The following is a 22,283-nucleotide window of genomic DNA, read 5'->3' on the forward strand; positions in this document are numbered from 1 at the left end:
AAAGGTATCATGTTTTTATCACAAGACTTTCCATTTTTCAGCTCATTACATTTCTATAAGTAAACAGTCTACTATGGGCTACTATGATTTAATTAGTGTCTTACATGGCTATTAGAATCTTAATATTTTGCAGTTTGCCAACACAGTCTTCAGATAGCTTTTTAATAATTATTGTTATATAAAATTTATATATAATTATGATAGCTAAGATAATTTGATAAAACCTTTCTAAATATGAATAAAGTACTTACATTAATAAGTATGTCATATCATGAGACCTTTGAAACAAAAATTTTTGTTTCCAAGGCAAAAATCGCTGTAGTATTTCATCAGCATGACCACTTGTTGAAATCTTATTTTGATCTGACCAGATCTCCAAGGAAGACAGCATAACTGTTATATTAAGCTGGGAAAACATCTGAGAACAGAAATTACCTGTTTTACAATTTTGGGTAACCATAAATATTACATTACTTCTCAATATCTAATGCTAATATATTTAATTTACTATTTTTTGAAGATAAAATCATTGGTGGATAAAACTAGTGGTTGGGCTACATTTACATTTTTACTCTTTGTTAAAATGTAAATGCTATATATATGTACACAAGCACAAATAATTTTACGTCATTAATTGCTATATTGCTTACTAAAATATAAAATATAAATACTCACAGTGTTGATAAGACCAAAGATTTGGAAAACTTTCTCAACTGCAACTGCTACCGCGGAGCCCATATAATCATACTGAAAGACAAATTTTGTTTCTTAATCGCTAGTTAAAACAACTAACTACCACATTTTAAGTGGATTTAAATATAAATGTAAAAATAATTCAGTGGTCAATTGAAGAGGCACTAAATAGAATTAAGATATATCACAGCTTACCAAGTTTTACACATCAGCCTAGTATTTTATAAATTAATCAATAATATTAAAATGAGGTAATTGTGATTATCTTCCTCTTTACAGATAAAGAAATTCAAAGTCAAAGTATTAAGGTATGAAGAGTGAATAACCTACTGGTTAGCCCAGTGTGCTGGCAGGTGCCTGTAATCCAAGTAGCTGGCTTTAAAAAAATTTAATTAATTAATTTAAAATTTTAATTTGCATATAGTTGTTTTTTATTGTCTTTGTCATTTAGTTACTGTTTAGTCTGTTGATATTTTGTGATTATATATCAATTGTTTATCAAAATATCAATTTTGTGACTATATATCAATTACATATCAGTATATCAGCTTTGTGTTTATATATCAATAATCACAAGATGTCAACAGACCAAACACTAGATGGCAAAGACAATGAAAAAAACAACTATGTGCAAATTAAAAATGTAAAAGACCCATAAAATATAAGCACATAGAAATATTAATAATCAAAGGATGAAAACACATCATCTAGCATCAGGAAAATACTAGAAAAGAAAAAATATGTTATGTGATAATTATATTAACTAACATAATACATTGATAAGAATAAAACTTAAAGGCAGAAAATGGACATGCTTATCACAACATATTAATAAAATAATTCATCAGAGAGATGGAGACTTTTAAATTTGCTTATAACTAAAAACATGGCTGCAAAATATATAAAACAAGATTTAACACAATTAAAAAAAGAAATTGACTATCATAATGAGATATTTTACATAGGTCTCCTAATAACAAATAAATTAAGAAGACAAATTAATAGGAAAGATACTCAAGACTTTAAAAACCCAAAGCAATGTTGGATAAAATATACATACATAGAAGCTTATATACAACAATGAGAATATGTATTTTTTTCAAATACAAATGAAAGTTTCATGCACATTGATTCATATTAACCAATATTAGGCCATAGAACACATCTTTGAATAAGAAACAGAGTGTCACTTAAATCACATTATCTGAACACAATACAACTAAGTTACAGTGGACTTGATAAAAATATTTTAACAATGCTATTTTTAGTGAAATGGATACCTCTGTTGTGGTTATATGAGATAATAGTCTTACTCCAGGTAAATACACACTAAAGAATGTAAGAGAAAAGCTTCATGATGAGCTTTACAACTTACTTTCAAATTTAAATGAAGAGCGCACAAGTGATAATGGGATACAATATTAATAAATGTGAGAAAAGAGAATAATGGCCCTCTTCGTATTATTTTATTCTTGTAACTTTTCTGAAAGTTTCAAATTATTTCCAAAAGAAATGTTTAAAAAGTGAAGATGAAATAAAGACAATTTCAGATGAAAAGAAACTGAGGAGAATCCAGCAGCCTAAAGAGAAATATCATACATTAAGTAACCTACTACAAGGTATGAAAAGCTGTGCAAGTGAAAAATGTGTGTGTGTATATATACATTCATATATATTCATATATGAATACATATATATGAATATTTATGTATATTCATAGATATGAAACACACATCGATGAATATATATTCATAGATATGAAACACACATCGATGAATATATATTCATAGATATGAAATACACATCGATGAATACATATTCATGGATATGAAATACACATCGATGAATGTATATTCATAGATATGAAATACACATTGATGAATATATATTCATAGATATGAAATACATATCTATGAATATTTATGAATATATATTCATATATATGAAACACTTTTCATTTCCTTAATTTCTTTTTAAAATAATTGAATATTGAATTTTTAAAAATCTATTTTTCAGTTTATAACACATAGAGAGGCAAAATGTTTAAAAACAGAATTGTAATGACTTACCAGGGTTAAATGAAATTTTACTGCTCTGAGGCTCTTACATTATTAATGAAGTGGTATAACATTAATTCTAGATCATGATAAGTAAAGAATACTAATCAGAATCCCTAAGGAAACTGCTAAGGTTGGAGACTGGAAAGAGAGGCATAGCAAAAAAAAAAAAAAAAAAAACAGAGGTAAAAATAAAGGTTAAATATAACCCCTTGATCCAAGGGTAGGAAAGAAGAAACAAATAAGCAAATAATTGATGGTATGTAAGAACACTAATAGTAAAGTATTATTTAACCTACATCCATAGTTATCAATTCTTTTGAGAAAAAATCAACTAAACATTCTATGATTCTTCCCATTTTTAAGATACAGAACTTCTACCAGAGATGGTAAGCAACTAGAAAACATAAAGTAATCTTCTGAGGGATAATATTTAATAACAAAGATTTCCAACTGAGTAATAAAATAACTCACTTAAAAATAGAAATACATTGAAGAATTTCAATCAACAATTGGAGTAGATCTAAAAGTATCTGCAGCTAGATATACTACAATAGATTAGAGTGTAGTGGAACCCTTCCGTATGAAGTTATATATTATTGGGAAAATTGATATCGATTTAGAAATCAATATATAAATATTGATCCCCCATGTCACTGTAAAGGCAAGTGAAAACATTTCTTTATCTCCTGCTAGACTGAGACATGCAATCAAACAGATTAAAATATATCTGCATTGAAAACGTTGAGATTTTTTAATTCATATTCTGTCTGAATTTCAACAAAAGCAAAGATATAATAAACATACTGATATTGCATACCATTGCTTTATCCATAATGATTTGTATTTTCAGAGTTCTTTTCGATAGCATGGCACCTGAATTTGTCTGTGAAATAGAGGACATGAATTAAATAACACATTTTCAAAATTTTTACATTGCAGTTATCATGTGCAATACACATGCACACACACTCACAGGTGAGATATGGAATATCCATCCATTTAGCTACCCATCTATCTATATTCAGATGGATGATAGATATTCAGACACAGATACACGAATATAGATATAAGTAATAACACAAGAGGATGATGGGTACACACTTAGCAGGTGGGATTCCAAATACAAATTTTACAAGAAAATCAGAAGCATTTTATTTTATGTTATTGATCATTAGAATTGGCAAAAAGTCACTGAAATGAGGAAAAATCCCGTATTTCCTTCCCCTTTTAACATTCCTATGTACTCTGTAGCACACCACTCCCTCACCAATTCTTTTTTTTTTTTGAGACAGAGTCTCGTTCTCTCGCCCAGTCTGGAGTGCAGTGGCGCGATCCCGGCTCACTGCAAGCTCTGCCTCCCGGGTTCACGCCATTCTCCTGCCTCAGCCTCCCGAGTAGCTGGGACTACAGGCGCCCGCCACCACGCCCGGCTAATTTGTTTTGTATTTTTAGTAGAGACGGGGTTTCACCGTGTTAGCCAGGATGGTCTCGATCCCTCACCAATCTTCAAGGTAAACTAACATCCGTAAACATTTCCCCAAATGTTGCCTTCATTTTCTTATTATTTTTGCACTTTTACTTCTTTATGTTAACTTTATTGGGGTTTACATTCAATAAAATGTGTCCATTTTAAGTATAAACTTATTAGTGAGTAATGTATACACCATCACAATTTATAAATTGGTATTTAGAACAATTGGAAGAATTACATCAAAATATTAAGAGCACTATCTTTAAACAACGAGGTTTCACACAATTTATACAATTTCTAGTGTATTATCTTGCCCCCTTTTCACTTTTACATTTTCTATCAAAATAACACTTTTAAATAAAAAAATGCATGTGCAAAAAAACTTATAAAGCAATTTGATCAAATTGGTAATAATTTTATTAGTAAGATGCAAAATCAATATAAAAATAACTATATGTCTATAAAAATCCCCATAATTAAGGAAACATGTTATGATGCTTTAGAATTATGTGTGTTTATAATGATTACATTTTCTAAATATCTGAATAAACAAATACATGTTTTAAACAAATATCCTACAACTGAACTTTTTAATATAATAAATATCAGTTTAAATTTGTTCTCCAAATGTGTCAGATTTCAGAATTTCACTGTGAATAACTTTATCAACAGTAAGACCAATGAAGAACTCATAAATGAGAATACTCACGTCTGATTTGACAAGAATCCTGTAGGACTGATCTGTATATTGAGCCACAGGATAATTTTCTTGAAAGGAGGAATGACCAATAGCATCATTTTTAATTCGATAAACTACATGCTCATATGTAGGTGAAGATTCCAGTGGTTCAATACCATAACTGATATTATCTAACTGCAGTAATCCCCTGGATATTCAAATACAAAAATGGAATAAAAATGTTACTGATAAATTTGAATACACTTTACTCTAGTGAGAGTTTTTTTCTGAATACATTTTATGCTTGCCCTCCTGGGATACAGAAAAAGAGAATAGAAAAAAAGATAAAAAGAATAAGTAAAAAAGAAAAGTATTTAAGAAAATAAAGTTTATATTTCTCTATATTTATTCTACCCTTCAAGAAGTTTCTGGAAATGAAAGGCTCACATAAAATCTCAATGTACATATCTGGAATACACCATTACCTGAGTCCAGAACAGGTGCGTAGTGCCACAACTGATTTTGGAATGTCTGCAGCATATCCTTGGTAAAAGCAATGACCCTAAAAAGGAATATAGAAAGATATATTCATATATGATTTGGAAACAAAGTCCTAGCTTTTATCTTTACTTCCTATATATTGTCAAGCATTCATATTTAACCATTATCATCATATTATTTATCAGGTATTGAATCTCCATATCAATCTACAATCTCTTTCTCTAAGTTCTTTTCTGCTATGTTATTAGCTCCTAAACATTTTCATCAGTAACATACACTTTTTCTCAAAACGAGGCATAATCTCTATTCCCACTTGCTGACACTGGCAGGCCAAATCTACCCCTAGTAGCAGTTATCAGAGCCCAGGTGGACCAATCAATCCTACCCAAACACACATTTACAGCAATGTGCCTGTTACACTCCACCATCAAGACTAACAAACTCAGGCAGGGAAATCCATATCCTGCTCCGTGTCAAGCAACGGCAGCAGTCACCTGCACTTCTGGTGGTGCCAGCAGGACCTGAATCTATAAGCCCCTCACAAAGAGGTAGAAGGCAACCCAGGTCCCAACCTCTCTCCAGCAGTAGAGAGTAATCCAGACTCAATAGCTTCTGGCTGTGCACCCAGCAGGAGAAAATGATCCTCATGAGTCACTTCCCATTTCTCCCTACTATAAGTAAAAAAAGATCATCCAGATAGGAGCTATCTTCAACCAGGGTCACCGGCAGAGATAGAATCAAGCACACTGAAATCTAGTAGCAGAGAAAAGGCGGGAGAAATGTTCTCCATCCTATGGATCTTTCCTTACCCACCTCAACTGGAAACACTACCTGGCCCAGGGAAGTATGATTTACACCTCTAGCTTAAACGCTTAAGAGGCAGCAGAAGGTCCAATGCAGCCAGAACAATGAAACACAACACAATAATATTGTAAAGAAAAAAATGTTATTGGGACAGTGGACTCCAATAAAATAAAGCTCAAACTGAATGACTGTCTTCTAAAATAGAATATTAAAATAAGGTCAAGGGTCTTGACTAATGTCAATGATACAATCTAAATAATTCATTATAACAAGGACCAGGAATATCCCAACAAGAATGAGGAAAGAAAATCAACTGATGACATCATTGAGATGAGTCATAGGATATCAAAAAATATTTGAAAGAAGTAATAAAAATTGCATTAATGAATAATGACAAATTCTCTTGAAATAAATAACAGAAAATCTTAGGAAATAAATAGAAGCCAAAAAGGGAACAAATGAAAATATTAGAACTGAAATATGTAATAAACAAACAAGTGAAACACTGAATAAGCTCTATAATCTGGAGTACAGATGACAGTGGATAGGATCACCAGGTTTAAGGAGAATGCAATCGCATATACCCAACCTGCAAAATAGAGGACAAGTGGCTGAAAAATGTATGATGTCTCAACAACTTGTAAAACAATAGCAGAAGATCTATAATTTATACTTTAAAAAGAAAAAAAATGGGGTTTAAATAATATTTAAAATATTAGTACTGAAATTTTGGTCAGCCAGATTGATCCCAGGACACTTCTTCTCCCACAAGCATACCAATTCAGCAACATTATATGGAAAAATTACCTTTGTGAGTAATCAGAAACTAATATAGAGACATATACGCTGGGAGGATGCAAAACTAGACTCAGTAAAGCTGGTAGAGAGACTTGGGTCACTCTCTTGCCAGGAAACCCAAAGATATCCACACCTAGACCTATTTTAATCAAACATTAAAAGATCAAAAACAAAGAGAATTTTGTAAACTACAAAAGAATAGCAACTTGTCGCATACAAAGGAAACTCCATAGGACTATGAGCAGAATTTTTTTTTTTTTTAAGGAGAAACCTTGCTGGCCACAAGAGAGTGGGATGAAATATTTTTTTAAAGTGCTGAAAGAAAAAAAAAAGCCAAAAAGAATGTTATACAAATCATTATGGATTTCTTATAAAATCTATAAGAAACTCACTTGAGACTTAATCACACATATAGGATGAAGGTAAAGAGATGGAAAAATAAATTCCATGCAAATGGTAAGCAAAAGGGGGCAGAGATTTGTATACTTATATCAAAGAAAATAGATTTTGACACATAAATCATCATAAGAGAAAAAATGACATTTTATAATAATAAAAGGGTCAATATCTGAAGAAGATAGATTACTTATAAATATGTACACACTCAATATTAGAACATATAAATAAATAAATCTGAAGGAAGAAATAGACACCAATACTATAATAATAGGAGACTTTAATACCTTATTTTAAACAACGAATAGAGCATCCAAAGAGAAGATTAATAAGAAAACAGAAGATTTGAATATTACTATAAACCAAATAGTTCTAACAAACATGTAAAGGATTTCATTGAACAGCGGAAGAATCTACTTTCTTCTAAAGTAATCTTGGATCTTTTCCAGACAGATCACATATTAGGTTAAAAAACAAATCTAAAAATTTTAAAAAGATTGAAATCATAACAAGCGTCTTTTCTTAATGCAATAGAATGAAGCTAAAAATAAATAGTATAAGGCAAACTAAAATATTAACATATATTGAAATTAACACACTATTGAATAACTATTGGCTGAAAGAAAAACATCAAAACAGAAATTAGAAAATATCTTGAAATAAGTGAAAGCATAAAAATAAAAGTAAACAAAAAATATTAAAACAAATGGATGCAGGAAAAGCAATACTACGAGAAAAGTTCATAGCAATATATGCCTACATCAAAAAAAAGACATATCTCAAATATGTTTACCTGAAGAAGCTAGAAAAACACGATAAAACTGGCCCAAGTTAGCAGAGAAAATTAAAAAAACAAAGATTAGAACAGAAATAAACAAAATAAAAATAGAAAAACCAATATAGAAGCAAAGAAGTTCATTTTTTGAAAAGAAAATTGACAAACTTAGCTATGCTAAGAAAATAGAAAGGATGCGAATAAATAAAATCAGAAATAAAACAGAGACATTACAACTAATGCCACAGAAACAGAAAAGGATCATGTAAGAGACTAGTATGAACAATTTTCTGTCAGCAAACTGGATAATCCAAAAGAAATTGATAAATTTCTAGAAACATACAAATTGCCAAGATTGAATCATAACGAAGTACAAAATTTAAAAGGACTCACAACTAGAATGAAGATTAGATCAGTAATCAAAACCTACCAACAAAGAAAAGAGCAGGATCAGAGAACTTTACTGTTGAACTCTATCAAACATTTAAAGAATAATTAATGCCACAACAACCATTCTTAAACTCTTGCAAAAAACTGAAAGAGGAAACACTTCCAAACTTACTCTATGAGGCCAGACAGCAAAGCCACATAAATCATTACAGGAAAAGAAAACTACAAGCCAATATCCCTGATGCACATAGACGGAAAAAAATCTCAAAAACATCTGAATTCAACAGCATATTAAAAGTGTCCTACACTATGACCAGGTGGGATTTATCTCTGGAATGTAACAGTGGTTCAACATAAGAAAATCCGTTAATGTGATACACTATATTATATAATAAATAATAGAATTTACAGGATGAAATTAATAGATGAAGAAAAAGCAAATCTCAGCTTCTTTTATAGGACCTTATACATACATTATTATGACCCTAATACAAAAATCAAACAAAGCCAGTACAAAACAAAACTTGCAGATCAATATCTCTCACGAATACCGAGGAGAGAAACCTCAAGATAATAAGTCATATGTAAAAAGAATTATAATTATATATGTCAGGACTTGGTTGTAATTTTTTAGGTATGCAAAACTATTTCAAGATTTAAAAATAAATCAATTCAATCCAACATGCCAAAAGGCTAAAAAAGAAAAGAAAAACTTGTAATCCTATCAACTGATGTAGAAAAAACATTTTCTATAACTAAATAGCCATTAATGAACAAAAAGAACAAAATAAACTTTTAGTAGGCTAGAAACAGAGGAGAATTTTCTCAACTTGATACAGAGACTATAAGAAAACCTAAAGCCAAAATTATTTTTTCACAATGAAAGACTGAATATGTTTTCCATGAAACTGGGAATAATCAAAGAATGCCCTCACTATGGTTATTCAACATGGTCCTGGACATTTTACCAAATTACAGTGAGGCAAGGCAAAGAAATGAAAAGCAGACTTACATACTGGTTGAAAATGAAGAAAGAAAATTGTCTATATTTGTTAAAGTCGTGTCTATGTAGGACATCTCAAGACATCTATTAAAAAGCCCTTCTAGAACTAATATGTGAATTTAGCAAGATTGTAGAATAGTAGATGAAACCCAAAAAATGAATTGCATCACTAGAAAAGAACAATATACATGTGGAAACTAAAATTGAAACACAGTATCATTTACAACTGGTCCAATAAAATGAAATACTTGGGTATAAACCTAAAAAATGCATAAGATCTGAAAGCTGAAATCACAAAAACACTAGTGAAAGACATACGTAAAAGACCAAATAAATAGAGAGACTTACTGTGTTTTTGGATTGGAAAACTTAGCGTAGTAAAGATGTCAGTTCTCCCCAAATTGATCTACAGATTTAACACAATTTCTATCACAATCCTAGCAAGCTTTTTTTTTATTTGCACATGGAGTAGCTTTATCTAAATCTTACATGAAAAAGCAAAATATGTAGAATAGAATAGCTTAAAAAGTTTAAAAAAGAATAATAAAGTGGGAAAAACCACTGTAGTTAACAACCCAGAAATATATCCACACTAGATCGATGGATTTTTTTGACAAAGTAGTTAAAAGAGCAATTCAAAGCAGAAATATAGCCTTTTAAAAATATAGTGTTGTAATTATTATATATCTAGTCAAAAGACTGAACTTTGATCCAAATTCCACACCTTATATAAAATTACCTCAAAATAGATAAAGAATTAAATGTAAAGTATAAACTTAAAAAAAACCCAGAAAGTCTTCAGAAACTACTACTACGTAGAGTCTGTAGGTTTGACATGAAAACAACCAATCATAACAAGAAATTTTGATAAATTAGCCCTCAACAAAAATAAAACTCTTTGATCAGTGGGAGACCATTTGAAAAGTAAAACAAATCACAGACAGGGACAAAATGTTTGCAAAGCATATGTTTGACAAAGGACATATTCAAAATATAGAAAACTTAAAAATCAACAGTAATCAGCAATCTTAAATTCCAAAGTCTCAGATTTCTGCTTGGTTCCACGTCTGGATGCTATGGTCCAGACTATCTACAGTAGGGGGCAAACTTAAACATGAAATTCACCTCCTGTGCTTACATTCTCTCAGGTACAAAATTCCTAATCAGCCTGTTGTCACATGTCTCAAAACAGGTGTCTCATTTATTTATTTTTTCTGACTTCTAATTGTAATTTGGTAGGGAGGGAAAATCGTTTACCAGTTACTATACTGTAGATTTCATCATCTCTCAGTTCCAATATAGCAATAGAGTGTGACCAGTCATTGCCTTTCAGTTCCTCCCAGTCACGTGAATAAATGTCTTACAGAGTAATAAATACCTTACAGTGTGTAATAAAAATCTTACAGGGTAAAGTGAACTTTCTCACATAATTTCAAAACTTTCTTGACTCTTTAATGTCTTTCAGCCTGTAATCCCAGCACTTTAGGAGGCCAAGGCAGGCAGATTACTTGAACCCAGGAGCTTGAGACCAGCCTGGGGAACATGGTGAAACCCCGACTCTACTAAAAATACAAAAATTATCCGGGTGTGGTGTTGGCACCTATAGTCCTAGCTACTTGGGAGGCTGAGGTGAGAGGATCACCTGAGTCTGGGAGGCAGAGGTTGCAGTGAGCCAAGATTGCACTGGGGTGACAGAATGAGCCCTCGTCTCAAAAAAAAAAAAAAAATGTTTTTCTGATATAACTCAAATTCCGCAGTTTCACATGTGGACCTATTAAGGTTTGGTACGCTGTCTACTTTTTCGCATCCTCACTCTCACCAATTCCCTGGAGTCTTTCTGTAAGGTGATGTCTACGGTTTTCTCCACTGCCCAGGCCCTCTCATGTATCAGTTGAAACTTCTCAGTGTGTCTTAGCTCCTTCAGACACCTTTTTCCCCCTAAAACTCCTACTAATACTTTCAGACATACATACTTTAAATGTCCTTTTTGGAGAAATGATTCCTAAGTTCCAGATTTTTAAAAAAGTAGTTGTTCTATTCAATATGCTTTCATAGTAATTGCCACATTATATTTAATTTTGTAATCTGTTTTCTCAATAATTATGTGGGCCATAAAGCATTCATTTTCTCCCCAACAAGGGCACCTTAACCACATAAAAAATGTAAATTTACTTGGCAGAAACCAAAACTTACCTTTGAAAATGAAGAATCTGCATACAATGTTCCTGATTCATTGTATAAATACACCAGGAAATGTGGGTGTAAAAATGACCTAATTCAATCAAAATAATGAGACTTCATTGTAATTATATCATTAATTAAAAAATAACTTCCAGAATAATAAAATTAAACAAAATTTACTTTCAATACAAACATCTAAAAATGAAATGGACATCTCTATATTAACTTGCTGCTTTTTGATAGCATCTTGTGAGTATAAAAAAAAAATAACCAGTATAATCAGAAAAACGTGTGGATGCTTTAATGAATTTAAAATAATCAGCTAGGGCCAGGTGCAGTGGCTCACACCTGTTATCCCAGCACTTTGGAAGGCCAAACCTGGAGGATTGCTTGAGCAATCCAGCCAGGGCAACATATGGAGACCCCTCATCTCTACTAAAAAATAAAAATAAAAATAAAAATAAATTGGTGGGTCATTGTGGTATGTGCCTGTAGTCTTAGCTATTTGGGAGGCCAGGGTGAGAGGATGGCTTGAGCTCAAGAAATCTAGGCTGCAGTGAGTTATGATTGCACCACTGCACTCCAGCCTGGGTGACTGAGATCCTGTCTCAAAAATAAAATAAAATTAAATAAAATAGGCAAGGTGCAGTGGCTCATGCCTGTAATCCTAGCACTTTGGGAGGCCGAGGTGGACAGATCATGAGGTCTAGAGATTGAGGCCATCCTGGCCAACATGGTGAAACCCTGACTCTACTAAAAATACAGAAATTATCTGGGTGTGGTGGCGCGTGCCTGTAATCCCAGCTACTTGGGAGGCTGAGGCAGAAGAATCGCTTAAACCCAGGAGGTGGAGGTTGCAGTAAGCCAAGATCATGCCACTGTGCTCCAGCCTGGTGACAGAACGAGACTCTGTCTCAAAAAAAATAAAAATAAAAAAATAAAATAAATCACAAACACAGATGTATGTACAGTAATAAGTAGGTCTGCCAGATTTCAAAAGGGGTTTTCTTTTAGATTCAACTGTAATTTTATGGCTCATATACCTTAGTTAGTATTTGTTAACAAGTAACAATAGATTTTATGTATTTACATTAGTTTTCCTGATGTTATACTTTGGCAAAAACAACCCCAAAATTCTTAGTGTCATAAAACAGCAGTGAGTGTCCTTCGCAAGTTTACTAAAGATTCGGCTGCATCTTGCCTTCCTTCTGGAATCTAGGAAAAGGCATAGCCCCTCCCTGAAATATTCTCAAAATGACAACCTGAAATTGATGACTAAAATGAATCACAGAGAAGATATACAATGTTAAATAAATCTAATATTCAGTCTCTTATTTAAGCTCAATTTAGGGTAGTGATTGTAAAAATTTAAGACACTAAAAATAATGAATGAAAAAAATGGTAACTTACTGTTTTTCAAGCAGGAAAGTGTATGGTTTCCCCTCAATTTTGATGGAATAAGTGGCCTGTAGCAAAATATTCAGAGAGAAAGTGATTGGTAGAGATTCTAACTTCTTAAAAGTTAAACATCACAGTTCCTTGAAACATATATTTATTCATACAAATGTAGGTTATATCCTGCATGTATCAAAATTGGAATGTATAACAGAATTAATTGTAATTTAAATAAACACAAGGAGTCTAAATTTCAAAACTCAGATCATTAATCATTAGCATGTATTATTATAAGATTTGAATTTAAAATGGGGATTATGTTTAGAAATGCTGAGAAACAGTTGAAGAAACTTGAATTTTGTTATCTTTGCTCTATTTTGCAGCTCTCAGCAAAAATAAATTGAAAATAAAATAATGCAGCACAGGTTCCCAGTTAAGAGTTAAATAATTATTGCCCAGCTGCCAGAGGTACTATTCACAGGCAATCCTCATCTCCCCACCCACTTTGGCTATTGCCTTAGCTCAAGAGAGTCATCTTATACAAAGTCACAACTTTCTGGGACAGCCCACATTTAATTAGAAGCCCCTCCATTTAATGGAGGTTTCTTGTTTCAGATACATTTAGTATGGTGTTCCAAAAAGATTAAATATGGTGATATCTTCACGATAAATTAATATTTTTATCAATAATAAAAGTCCCTTTCATTTCCACAACCGTTTAAGGCAATTTTATTTTTTTCAACTTTATTGAGCTATGACTGAAAAACAAGTTTTGTATTTTTTTAAAGTGTATATAAGATGTATATGATGTTTTAACATACAAATACATTGTGAAATGATTAAAACAATCAAATTACTATATCCATCACCTCACATAGCTACCATTTTATCATTTGTGGTGAGACATTTGAGGTCTATTCTTAGCAAATTTTAAGTAAACAAAACATTATTATTAACTGTAATGACCATGATGTGCATTAGATCTTCTGAATTTATTAATCTTATAACTTTGAGTTATAAGATTATATAAAATTATATAAGAAATTAATAAATTTTAAACATATTTGACCAATATCTTCTCTTTTCATCCACACTTCCAACCCCTGGTGACTACCATCTAATTTCTGTTACTATATGTTTGACTTTTTTTAAGATATGACATATAAGTGAGATAATGCAGTATTTGTCTTTGTGTGTTTGGCTTATTTCACTTAGCATAATGTCCTCCAGGTACAACCAGGTTGCTACAAATGATGGATGGCAGGATTTCCTTCTTTTTAAAAACTGAATACTTTCCGTTGTCTATTTATTGATCAATTGATCGATCATCTATCAATCTACATTTTCTTTATCCATATACCCAGAGATTAATGCCATACTCTTTTGATTATGATAGATATATAATTTACTTTTAGTATATTGTATATATTTAAAGTATACAACTTAAGTTTTTGATAGTCTTGTCTTGATATAGAAATAGATAAGTGATTTTTGCAGTCAAGCAAATTAAAATATACATCATTCTAATATAGTTACTTTCTTTTATATTTTCCTTGTTATTGTTTTGGTGGTAAAAGTACCTAAAATCTACTTATTGGCAAATTACCAGTATAAAACATCATATTGTTAACTGCATTTCTTCTTTTGTACATTAGATTTCTTAGATGTTTTCATCCTATATAACTACAACTCTGTACCTTTTTACCTATATTTTCACATTTGCCCCCGCACTCTCCTCCTCACATCGAGTCCCTGGTAACCATTGTTTACTCCAAGCTTTTTTGTATGAAAATTTTTGAAATTCCACATATAGGTAAGATCAGGCAGAATTTTTCATTCTGTGTCTAGCTTATGTCACATAGCATAATGTCCTTTACCTGATTTCATGTCATCGCAATGGTAGAATCTACTTCTTTTTTAAGACAGAATAATATTCTATTTCATATATAAATATATACATACCACAATTTATCCATTCATCTGTATATGGACATTTTGGTTATTTTCATATCTTGACTGTTGTGAATAATGTTCCAATGAACATGAGAGTGCAAATATCTTTATGAGGTAGTGATTTCATTGTAATATAATTGGAAGTGAAGAAGTGTGATGGTGCATCAGGGTTTTTTGCTCAGAATTGTTTTAACTATTTTGAGTCTTTTGTGGTTTCATGAGAATTTTAGTTTGTTTTTTTTTGTTTCTATGAAAAATGCCATCGGAGCGTCAGTGGGCATTGCATCACTGCATTGAATCTGGAGGCTGCTTTGGGTAATATGCACATTTTAACAATATTAATTCTTCCAATCCATGAGTAAGGGATATCTTTCTATTTGTTTCTGTCTTCTTCAATTTTTCTTATCAATTTATAGCTTGTAGTTTTCAGTGTACAGGTCTCTCACCACCATAGTTAAATTTCTTGCTAAATATTTTATTCTTTTTGATGGTATTATAAATAAATTTTTAAAATTTATTCCTCAGCTAGTTTACTGTTAGTATGTGAAAATACAGCTGATCTGTTTTATGTTGGTTTTTGCATACTGCAACTTTACTGAATTCATGTCTTCGTTCTAACCTTTTCTTCATATAGAATGTTTAGGATTTTCTATGTATAAGATCATGTCATCTGATAATAGACAATTTCACTTGGAGGCATTTTATTTTATCTTCTTGAATAACCCTTCTGGTGCAACTTCCACCTATGGTGAAGTCCAAAGATAATGTTAGTCTTATCTCGCAAAGAGGCAAGTTTCTCTCATCTAATTGTAGAGGAAGGGCTATCCGAGAAAAGAAGGTCAGAAGGACTTCCTAACCGAGGGGCTTTACGTCAGGGCCTGCACGGGCACTTCATCTCTCTTGGCAAAGACTGTGGTCTCTCACAGGACACTTGAGGTGACTTAGGTCTTCCCTGCTTAAGACCAGTGGCTGCCATCCAAGACCCATCTGTGTTTGGAGAAGGCAATACTCCATTTGGCTGTAGTTGGCAGCTCAGGCCTGGCTTGGGATTTTCCCAGTGTCCCCATCCCTTGGCCTCTTCATTGGAAGCACCATATCTCCTGTCACTTGCACACTCCACCATTGACAGCATGCAACGATTTAGTTTTCCTGAGCTTGTTTCCTGAGAGCAAGGCATCGGCAGTTCTCAGATTTCTTTGAATAAATGTGGGGTGTAAGAAATGCAGCCACATATACATTGATTTTATTTTATTTATTTATTTTTTTGAGACAAAGTCTCACTCTGTTGCCCAGGCTGGAGTGCAAGGGTGCTACCTTGCCTCACTGCAACCTCCGCCTCCGGGGTTCAAGCGATTTTCCTGCCTCAGTCTCCCGAGTAGCTGAGACTACAGGTGCATGCCACCACGCCCAGCTATTTTTTTTTTTAAGCAGAGATGGGGTTTCATCATGTTGGCCAGGCTGGTCTCAAACTCCTGACCTCAAGTGATCTGCCCACATTGGTCTCCCAAATTGCTGGGATTAGAGGCATGGCCACTGTGCCCGGCCTGATCTCTTTACCATTTTCAGGCTGTTCTCCACCCACCTTCCCTTTCTTGCTTCAGAACATGCTCACAAAGGCCCCCTAAGCAGTGGGTACTGGAGATAGCAGAGTGAAAAAGGCACAGCCCCGCTAGGTGCAGTGTGGGTGGCAGACAGGGATATTGGAGATTACAATAACCCAGTCTCCTGGTGGAAATGCACAGGGGATGGACCGTGATAATGCACAAAAAGGTGGCCTAGCCCAGCCTTGAGAGGGTTTTGCAAGGGGGGCTCCGTGGGCCCCTGGGTGAGGATGTGAATTCCGGCTTCCACTGGGCCTACACTGAGTGCCCCTGGCCAGGAGGGGTCAAAAGAACTACAGGAAGAAACTGAGGCACAAAATACAATTTTAAAGACTGAGTTGAAGTGAGGACTGCTGTCGGGGATGCACTTCCAAGTTGCCTTTGGGAGTGGTCCACTTGGCCTTCGTTACAAGCAGGTAATTTTTTTTTTTTTAAGATGAAGTTCGATGTTTAACAGTAGTGGTGAGACTGGGCACCAGTGTAGTTTTCATGATATTAGAGGAAAAGCTTTCAGCTTTTCCATATTGGGTATGATGTTAGATGTAGGCCTGTCATTTACGGCCTGTATTATTTTGAAGTACATTCTTTCTATACCCAATTAGTTGAGAATTTTTATCATAAAAGAATGCTGGATTTTGTCTAAAGCCTTTTCTTTATCTATTGAGATGATTATATGATTTTTGTCCTTTATTCACTTAATGTGGCATATACATGTACTCATTTGCATATGTTTAACAATCCTTGAATCCCAGGAATAAATCCCAGTTGATCATGACATACAGTCCTTTTATTGTGCTGTTGAATTTGGTAGTATTTTATTGAGGATATTTGCATCTTTGTCCAGGGATATTGGCTCATGTTTTTATCTTGGAGTATCTCAGTCCAACTTTGGTATTAGAGTAATATTGTAATACTGGCTTCACGAAATAAGTTTGGAAGTGCTCCTTCCTCTTCCATTTTTTGGAAAACTCTGAGAATAATTGTTATTTACTCTTTTTTTAAAAAAATGTTTGGTAGAAATCACCAGTTAAATCATCTGGTCCTGGACTTTTCTTTGTAGGAGATTTTTGATTATTGATTCAGTCTTAACTTGTTATTGATCTCCTCAGATTTTCTGTTTTTTATTATTCAGTCTTTGTAGATTGTTTCTAGGATGCTGTCCATTTCTTCCAGTTTATGCAGTTTGTTGGCGCAAAATTGTTCATAGCATGATGCTTTTACTTGGTGATGTCAATTGCAATGTCTCCTTCTTTATTTCTGGTATTGCATATTTGAGCCCTCTGCTTTTCCTAATATTGTTAAAGGTTTACTAATTTTATTTATATTTTTAAAAATATAACTCTTAGTTTTGTTGCTCTATTCTACGGTTATTCTACCCTCTTCTTTTTTACCCTTTGTTTTCTTCTTTGACCAATTGGTTGTTTAAGAAGGTGTTGTTTAATTTCCACTTATTTAGGAGCTTTCTATTTTTCCCTGTTTCTATTTGATGGAATGTTTTATAGAGGTCTTTTAGGTCCATTTGGTCTAAAGTGCAGTTTAAGTCTAAATGTTCCTTATTAATTTTCTGCTGTATAAATCTATCCATGGTTGAAACTGGAGTACTGAAGTCCTCTGTTAATATTATTTCTCATTTCAATTCTGTTTAAATTTGCTTTATACATTTAGGGGGCTCTGTGCTGGGTGCATATACACTTTAAATTGTTGTATCTTCTTGGTTAACTGGCCCCTTTATGATTACATTATGACTTTTTTGCCTTTTGCTATGGTTTTTGACTTACAGTCTATTTTTGTCTCATAAAAGCATAGAAACTCCTTTCCTCTTTGAATTTTGATTTCCATGCAATATCCTTTTCTATCCCTTCACTTTCAGCCCCTGCGTGTTCTTAAAGCTGAAGTGTGTCTCTCTCAGGCAGCAAATCTTTGGATACTTTTAACCCATTCAGCCACTCTATGTCTTTTGAATGGAGAGTTTATAGTCCATTTAAATTTAGAGTAATTATTGACATGAAGACTTACTATTGCCATTTTGATCGTAGTTTTCTGGCTGTTTTATATGTTGTTTTGTGCATTTTTCCTCTCTTGCTGTGTTCCTCTGTGATTTGATGTTATCCTGCAGTGGTATCTCTTGATTATTTTCTCTTTAATTTTTGTGTATTTACTGTAGATTTTTGCTTCATGGTTTCCCATGAGGCTTACATAAACGTATAGTCATATCAGGTTATTTTAAGATACTAGAAATTTAACTTCAATCACATACAAAAACTATGCAATATTACTTCTACACATATGCATAATTTTATGTTATCTATGTCAAGTTTTCCATCTTTTTATATTTTGTATTCATTAACAAACTATGGTAGTGATAGTTATTTTAACACTTTTGACTTTTAACCTTTATGTTAGAGTTATAAGTGATTCATACACCACTATTACAGTATTATAGTATTTTGAAATTGACTTATATTTACCTTTGCCAGTGGGTATTACACTTTCATATGTGCTCCTTTTATGATTTATCCTCCTTTCATTTTAGCTTAAATAACTCCTTTTAGCATTTCTTATTAGGCAAGCCTAGTGGTAATAAACTTCCTCAGCCTTTGTTTGTACAGGATATTTTTTATCCCTCATTTCTGAATGACAGGTTTGTCAGGTAAAATATTGGTTATTTATATAATTTTAGTTATATTCCTATGCACTTTTCAAGTGCATGTCAAATTTCTGTATGTAATTTATTTATTCTTGTCCATCCTGTATTGTGTAATATCCATTATCACTTATTTCTTCTTCACCCTGTGAAATATATAGAAGTACATCTACAAATTCCTAAATGCATTTTTGAGTTCCTTGTTAAGTTTTATCCTAATTGATTGTTACCATATAATTAGTTTCATATTACCAGTATTTGATTTTTAATTTTCTTTCTTTACTACCATCAATTTTGTTGACTGTTCTATATATTCTTCAGAAGAATATACATTACTTACAGTGGCATAGAGCTAAATTACAGCTGGATTGGAAAAGCTCTATCTTTAGATCTGGGGATCCCTACACATCAGGATATTTCAGATTCTTGTCCAAAACAAAGGCAGTGATATTTATAATGGGCTTTCAGAGCTCAAAACGTCCCTGGCCAAGGAAGCCTCTTCAGTGTTTGCCTAATTATTTTGACAAGCCCTGCTTGACTATTTAAAGAGTCACTGAAACATTTCAGCTGAGTTCTCCAAAAGCCAAAATTTCTCCTGTAGTTCTTGTTGGTAGACTCAGTATGCTTTAGGAACACAGAGATTGTGTTTCCAAACAGGGAGCTCACAGTGAATGTTTCTTGGATTCATGTGTGATAAACTGTAGAGTCTAGTGAGTCCTAAAACATATCAGAACTGGAGGCAACAATACATTCACTTCACTGGGTTCATGTTCTATATATGTCCACTGGATAAAAATATTTTTGTTGTTCAAATTTTCTTTATCTTTATGAATTTTTTTATGATTTGTCAACCAACATTTGAGGAAAACATTTTAAGATCTCACTATGGAAATGGATTTGACCATTTCCTCTAGAGCTATGAATTTTCACTTTCTAGGTGCTGAATGCATTTTATTAAATTTATACAACTTCAGAATTGTTAAATGTTCCTAGTGACTTGAATATTTCATCTTTAAAAAATAATGCTTATCTCTCATAGTGGTGTGTGCATGTGTGTGTTTGTGTGTGTTAGCAGAAATGAGAAAATTGAACAAAGCCTGGTGACAGTTCAAAAAGATATATATCATTGTTAATGAGAGTCAAATGTAATGCAACTTTTCTGGAAGATATTCTGCAATGTTTACAAAAAGTTGTTATGGCTTGCCCATTGATCTACATAAACAACTATCAAAGAAATTTTATGAAACTATCTACGAGTTGAAAATTTGATAAGATATATGTTACATCCATATGACATATCATGAAGTCATAAAAATGACAGAGCCATATTAATTACCATAAAAGTAAATCCAATATTTATAAATAAATGAAAAAGTCAATTACAGTCATATATAATCATTAAAAATATATGTGTGCATGTGCATGTGTGTTTAAATATTCATTTAGTACAAATTTATTATTTTTAGAGACTGGTGTAGACATTCACTTTATTCAGGATTCTCTGTATTACCTCAATTTAATTTTACAACATACCTACTTTCCTACTCTAATCAGATGACAGATGACATTACTTCCATTTTACAAAGGATTTATATATACATGTATAGGCATGAAGATAGTCTTTATATATTATTATGTTAAAAACATGTTGCTTGGTAAATATTAATATGACCTCAACTATATAATAACACAGATTTAAATATACATATTTTCTAAAAGAACCCAGTAGACTGAATATGGTTCCTTTGTGTTATAGGAATTTGGGGATTCTTTTTCTGAATCTCTGTTTTAAAACAGTTATCTAACATTCATATACTGAGAAATGAAAAAAATATCAAACTCTTGCTGTCATTCAGACCAAATGACTCCTTAGCACGGTAAATTAGAACACAAACAAAATTTCACAAAGGTATATGTATGAATTGATTGGGGCCATATAGTCCAGAAAAAACAAAACACCATAATTTTAAAAGGTGATCTCTTAATTACATGCGTTTCTGAAACATCGCCATCATTGGTATTTGTCTGGATCTTCTGTGGTACTGTAATTTGCAGAACTGGTGTTTCAGAATCTGCATGAGGAAAAGCATATGTGAGCATTCCCAGTGTATTAATGTCACAGCGTCCTTTCTTATCCACTCTTTAAACTTCCATCACACACACACACACACAGAGTCCAGTTCCAGGAAGAGGTTCCTCCAGGCGTGGGAGGTTTACCCTAGCTCTGCCCAAGGACACTTCAGGGCTTGGTGACTTCCGCCCTGCGTAGGAGAAGTGTGGGCTGCTGCTCCCAGACCCCATTCGGCATCCCCACTTCCCACTGCAGCCTGGGGTACGACACTTGTAAGCGGTTCTGGTGCCCCCTTCCCAGCCTGGCCTGCGCTTCTAGGCCTTGCCAAAGGCGAAAGCGGAAGGGCGGCCTCCTCTACTGCAGGGCTCTTTACTTACGTGGGCCCGCGGAGGTCAGCTGGCCCAGGCCCGAGAGGATCAGCAAGAGAGACAGCATTGCGTAGCCGGCGGCCCAGCCACAGGGATGGCCGTTGCCCGTGGAACGGCTGCAGCTCGAGGCCAGGGTGGTGGAGGCCGAGCAGAGCGGAAGGGCCGTGGGGTCTGCGGGGCGCGGCGGGGACCCAGCTCCGTGGATCCCGAGGCGGGTGGATCCTACAGCCCCGCGCGCCCACCCACAGTGGGCTGCACCGGAGGAGGCATGTGGGAGCCTGCATTTCTGGGCACGTGGGCTCTTTTTTCTAAAGAGTTGACATTTACAATGCATTCAGGGGTAACATAGGGTTATAAAGCACATTTCTACTCTAGACCTTTCGCTGATGAAGTCTTGGCGATATGATTGTTCCACATCATAGCCTTCTGGGAAGACGGTTGAATTACTGTAGTGAAGGAAAACAGAAAAAAAAAAAAAGGAATCACAGTACGTTTAGCAG

General features: G+C 33.5%; 1 protein-coding gene across 1 annotated transcript in view; it reads right to left on the reverse strand.

Annotated features, from left to right (window-relative positions):
- Window positions 1-21,978, reverse strand: part of LOC129041949 (A disintegrin and metallopeptidase domain 3-like) — an 82,539-nt gene extending 60,561 nt beyond the window's left edge. The window contains exons 1-9 of the mRNA XM_054497387.2: window positions 21,793-21,978; window positions 21,334-21,416; window positions 13,162-13,217; window positions 11,764-11,842; window positions 5,389-5,465; window positions 4,934-5,111; window positions 3,571-3,636; window positions 676-747; window positions 252-418 (exon numbers count right to left, since the gene is read on the reverse strand). Of these exons, the coding sequence (XP_054353362.1) occupies window positions 252-418; window positions 676-747; window positions 3,571-3,636; window positions 4,934-5,111; window positions 5,389-5,465; window positions 11,764-11,842; window positions 13,162-13,217; window positions 21,334-21,416; window positions 21,793-21,850 (836 nt within the window). The 5' untranslated portion in view covers window positions 21,851-21,978. The remainder of the gene's footprint in view (window positions 1-251; window positions 419-675; window positions 748-3,570; window positions 3,637-4,933; window positions 5,112-5,388; window positions 5,466-11,763; window positions 11,843-13,161; window positions 13,218-21,333; window positions 21,417-21,792) is intronic.
- Between the last annotated feature and the right edge of the window lie 305 nt (window positions 21,979-22,283).

This window comes from Pongo pygmaeus, chromosome 7 (genome assembly GCF_028885625.2).
Source record: "Pongo pygmaeus isolate AG05252 chromosome 7, NHGRI_mPonPyg2-v2.0_pri, whole genome shotgun sequence".
NCBI lineage: Eukaryota > Metazoa > Chordata > Mammalia > Primates > Hominidae > Pongo > Pongo pygmaeus.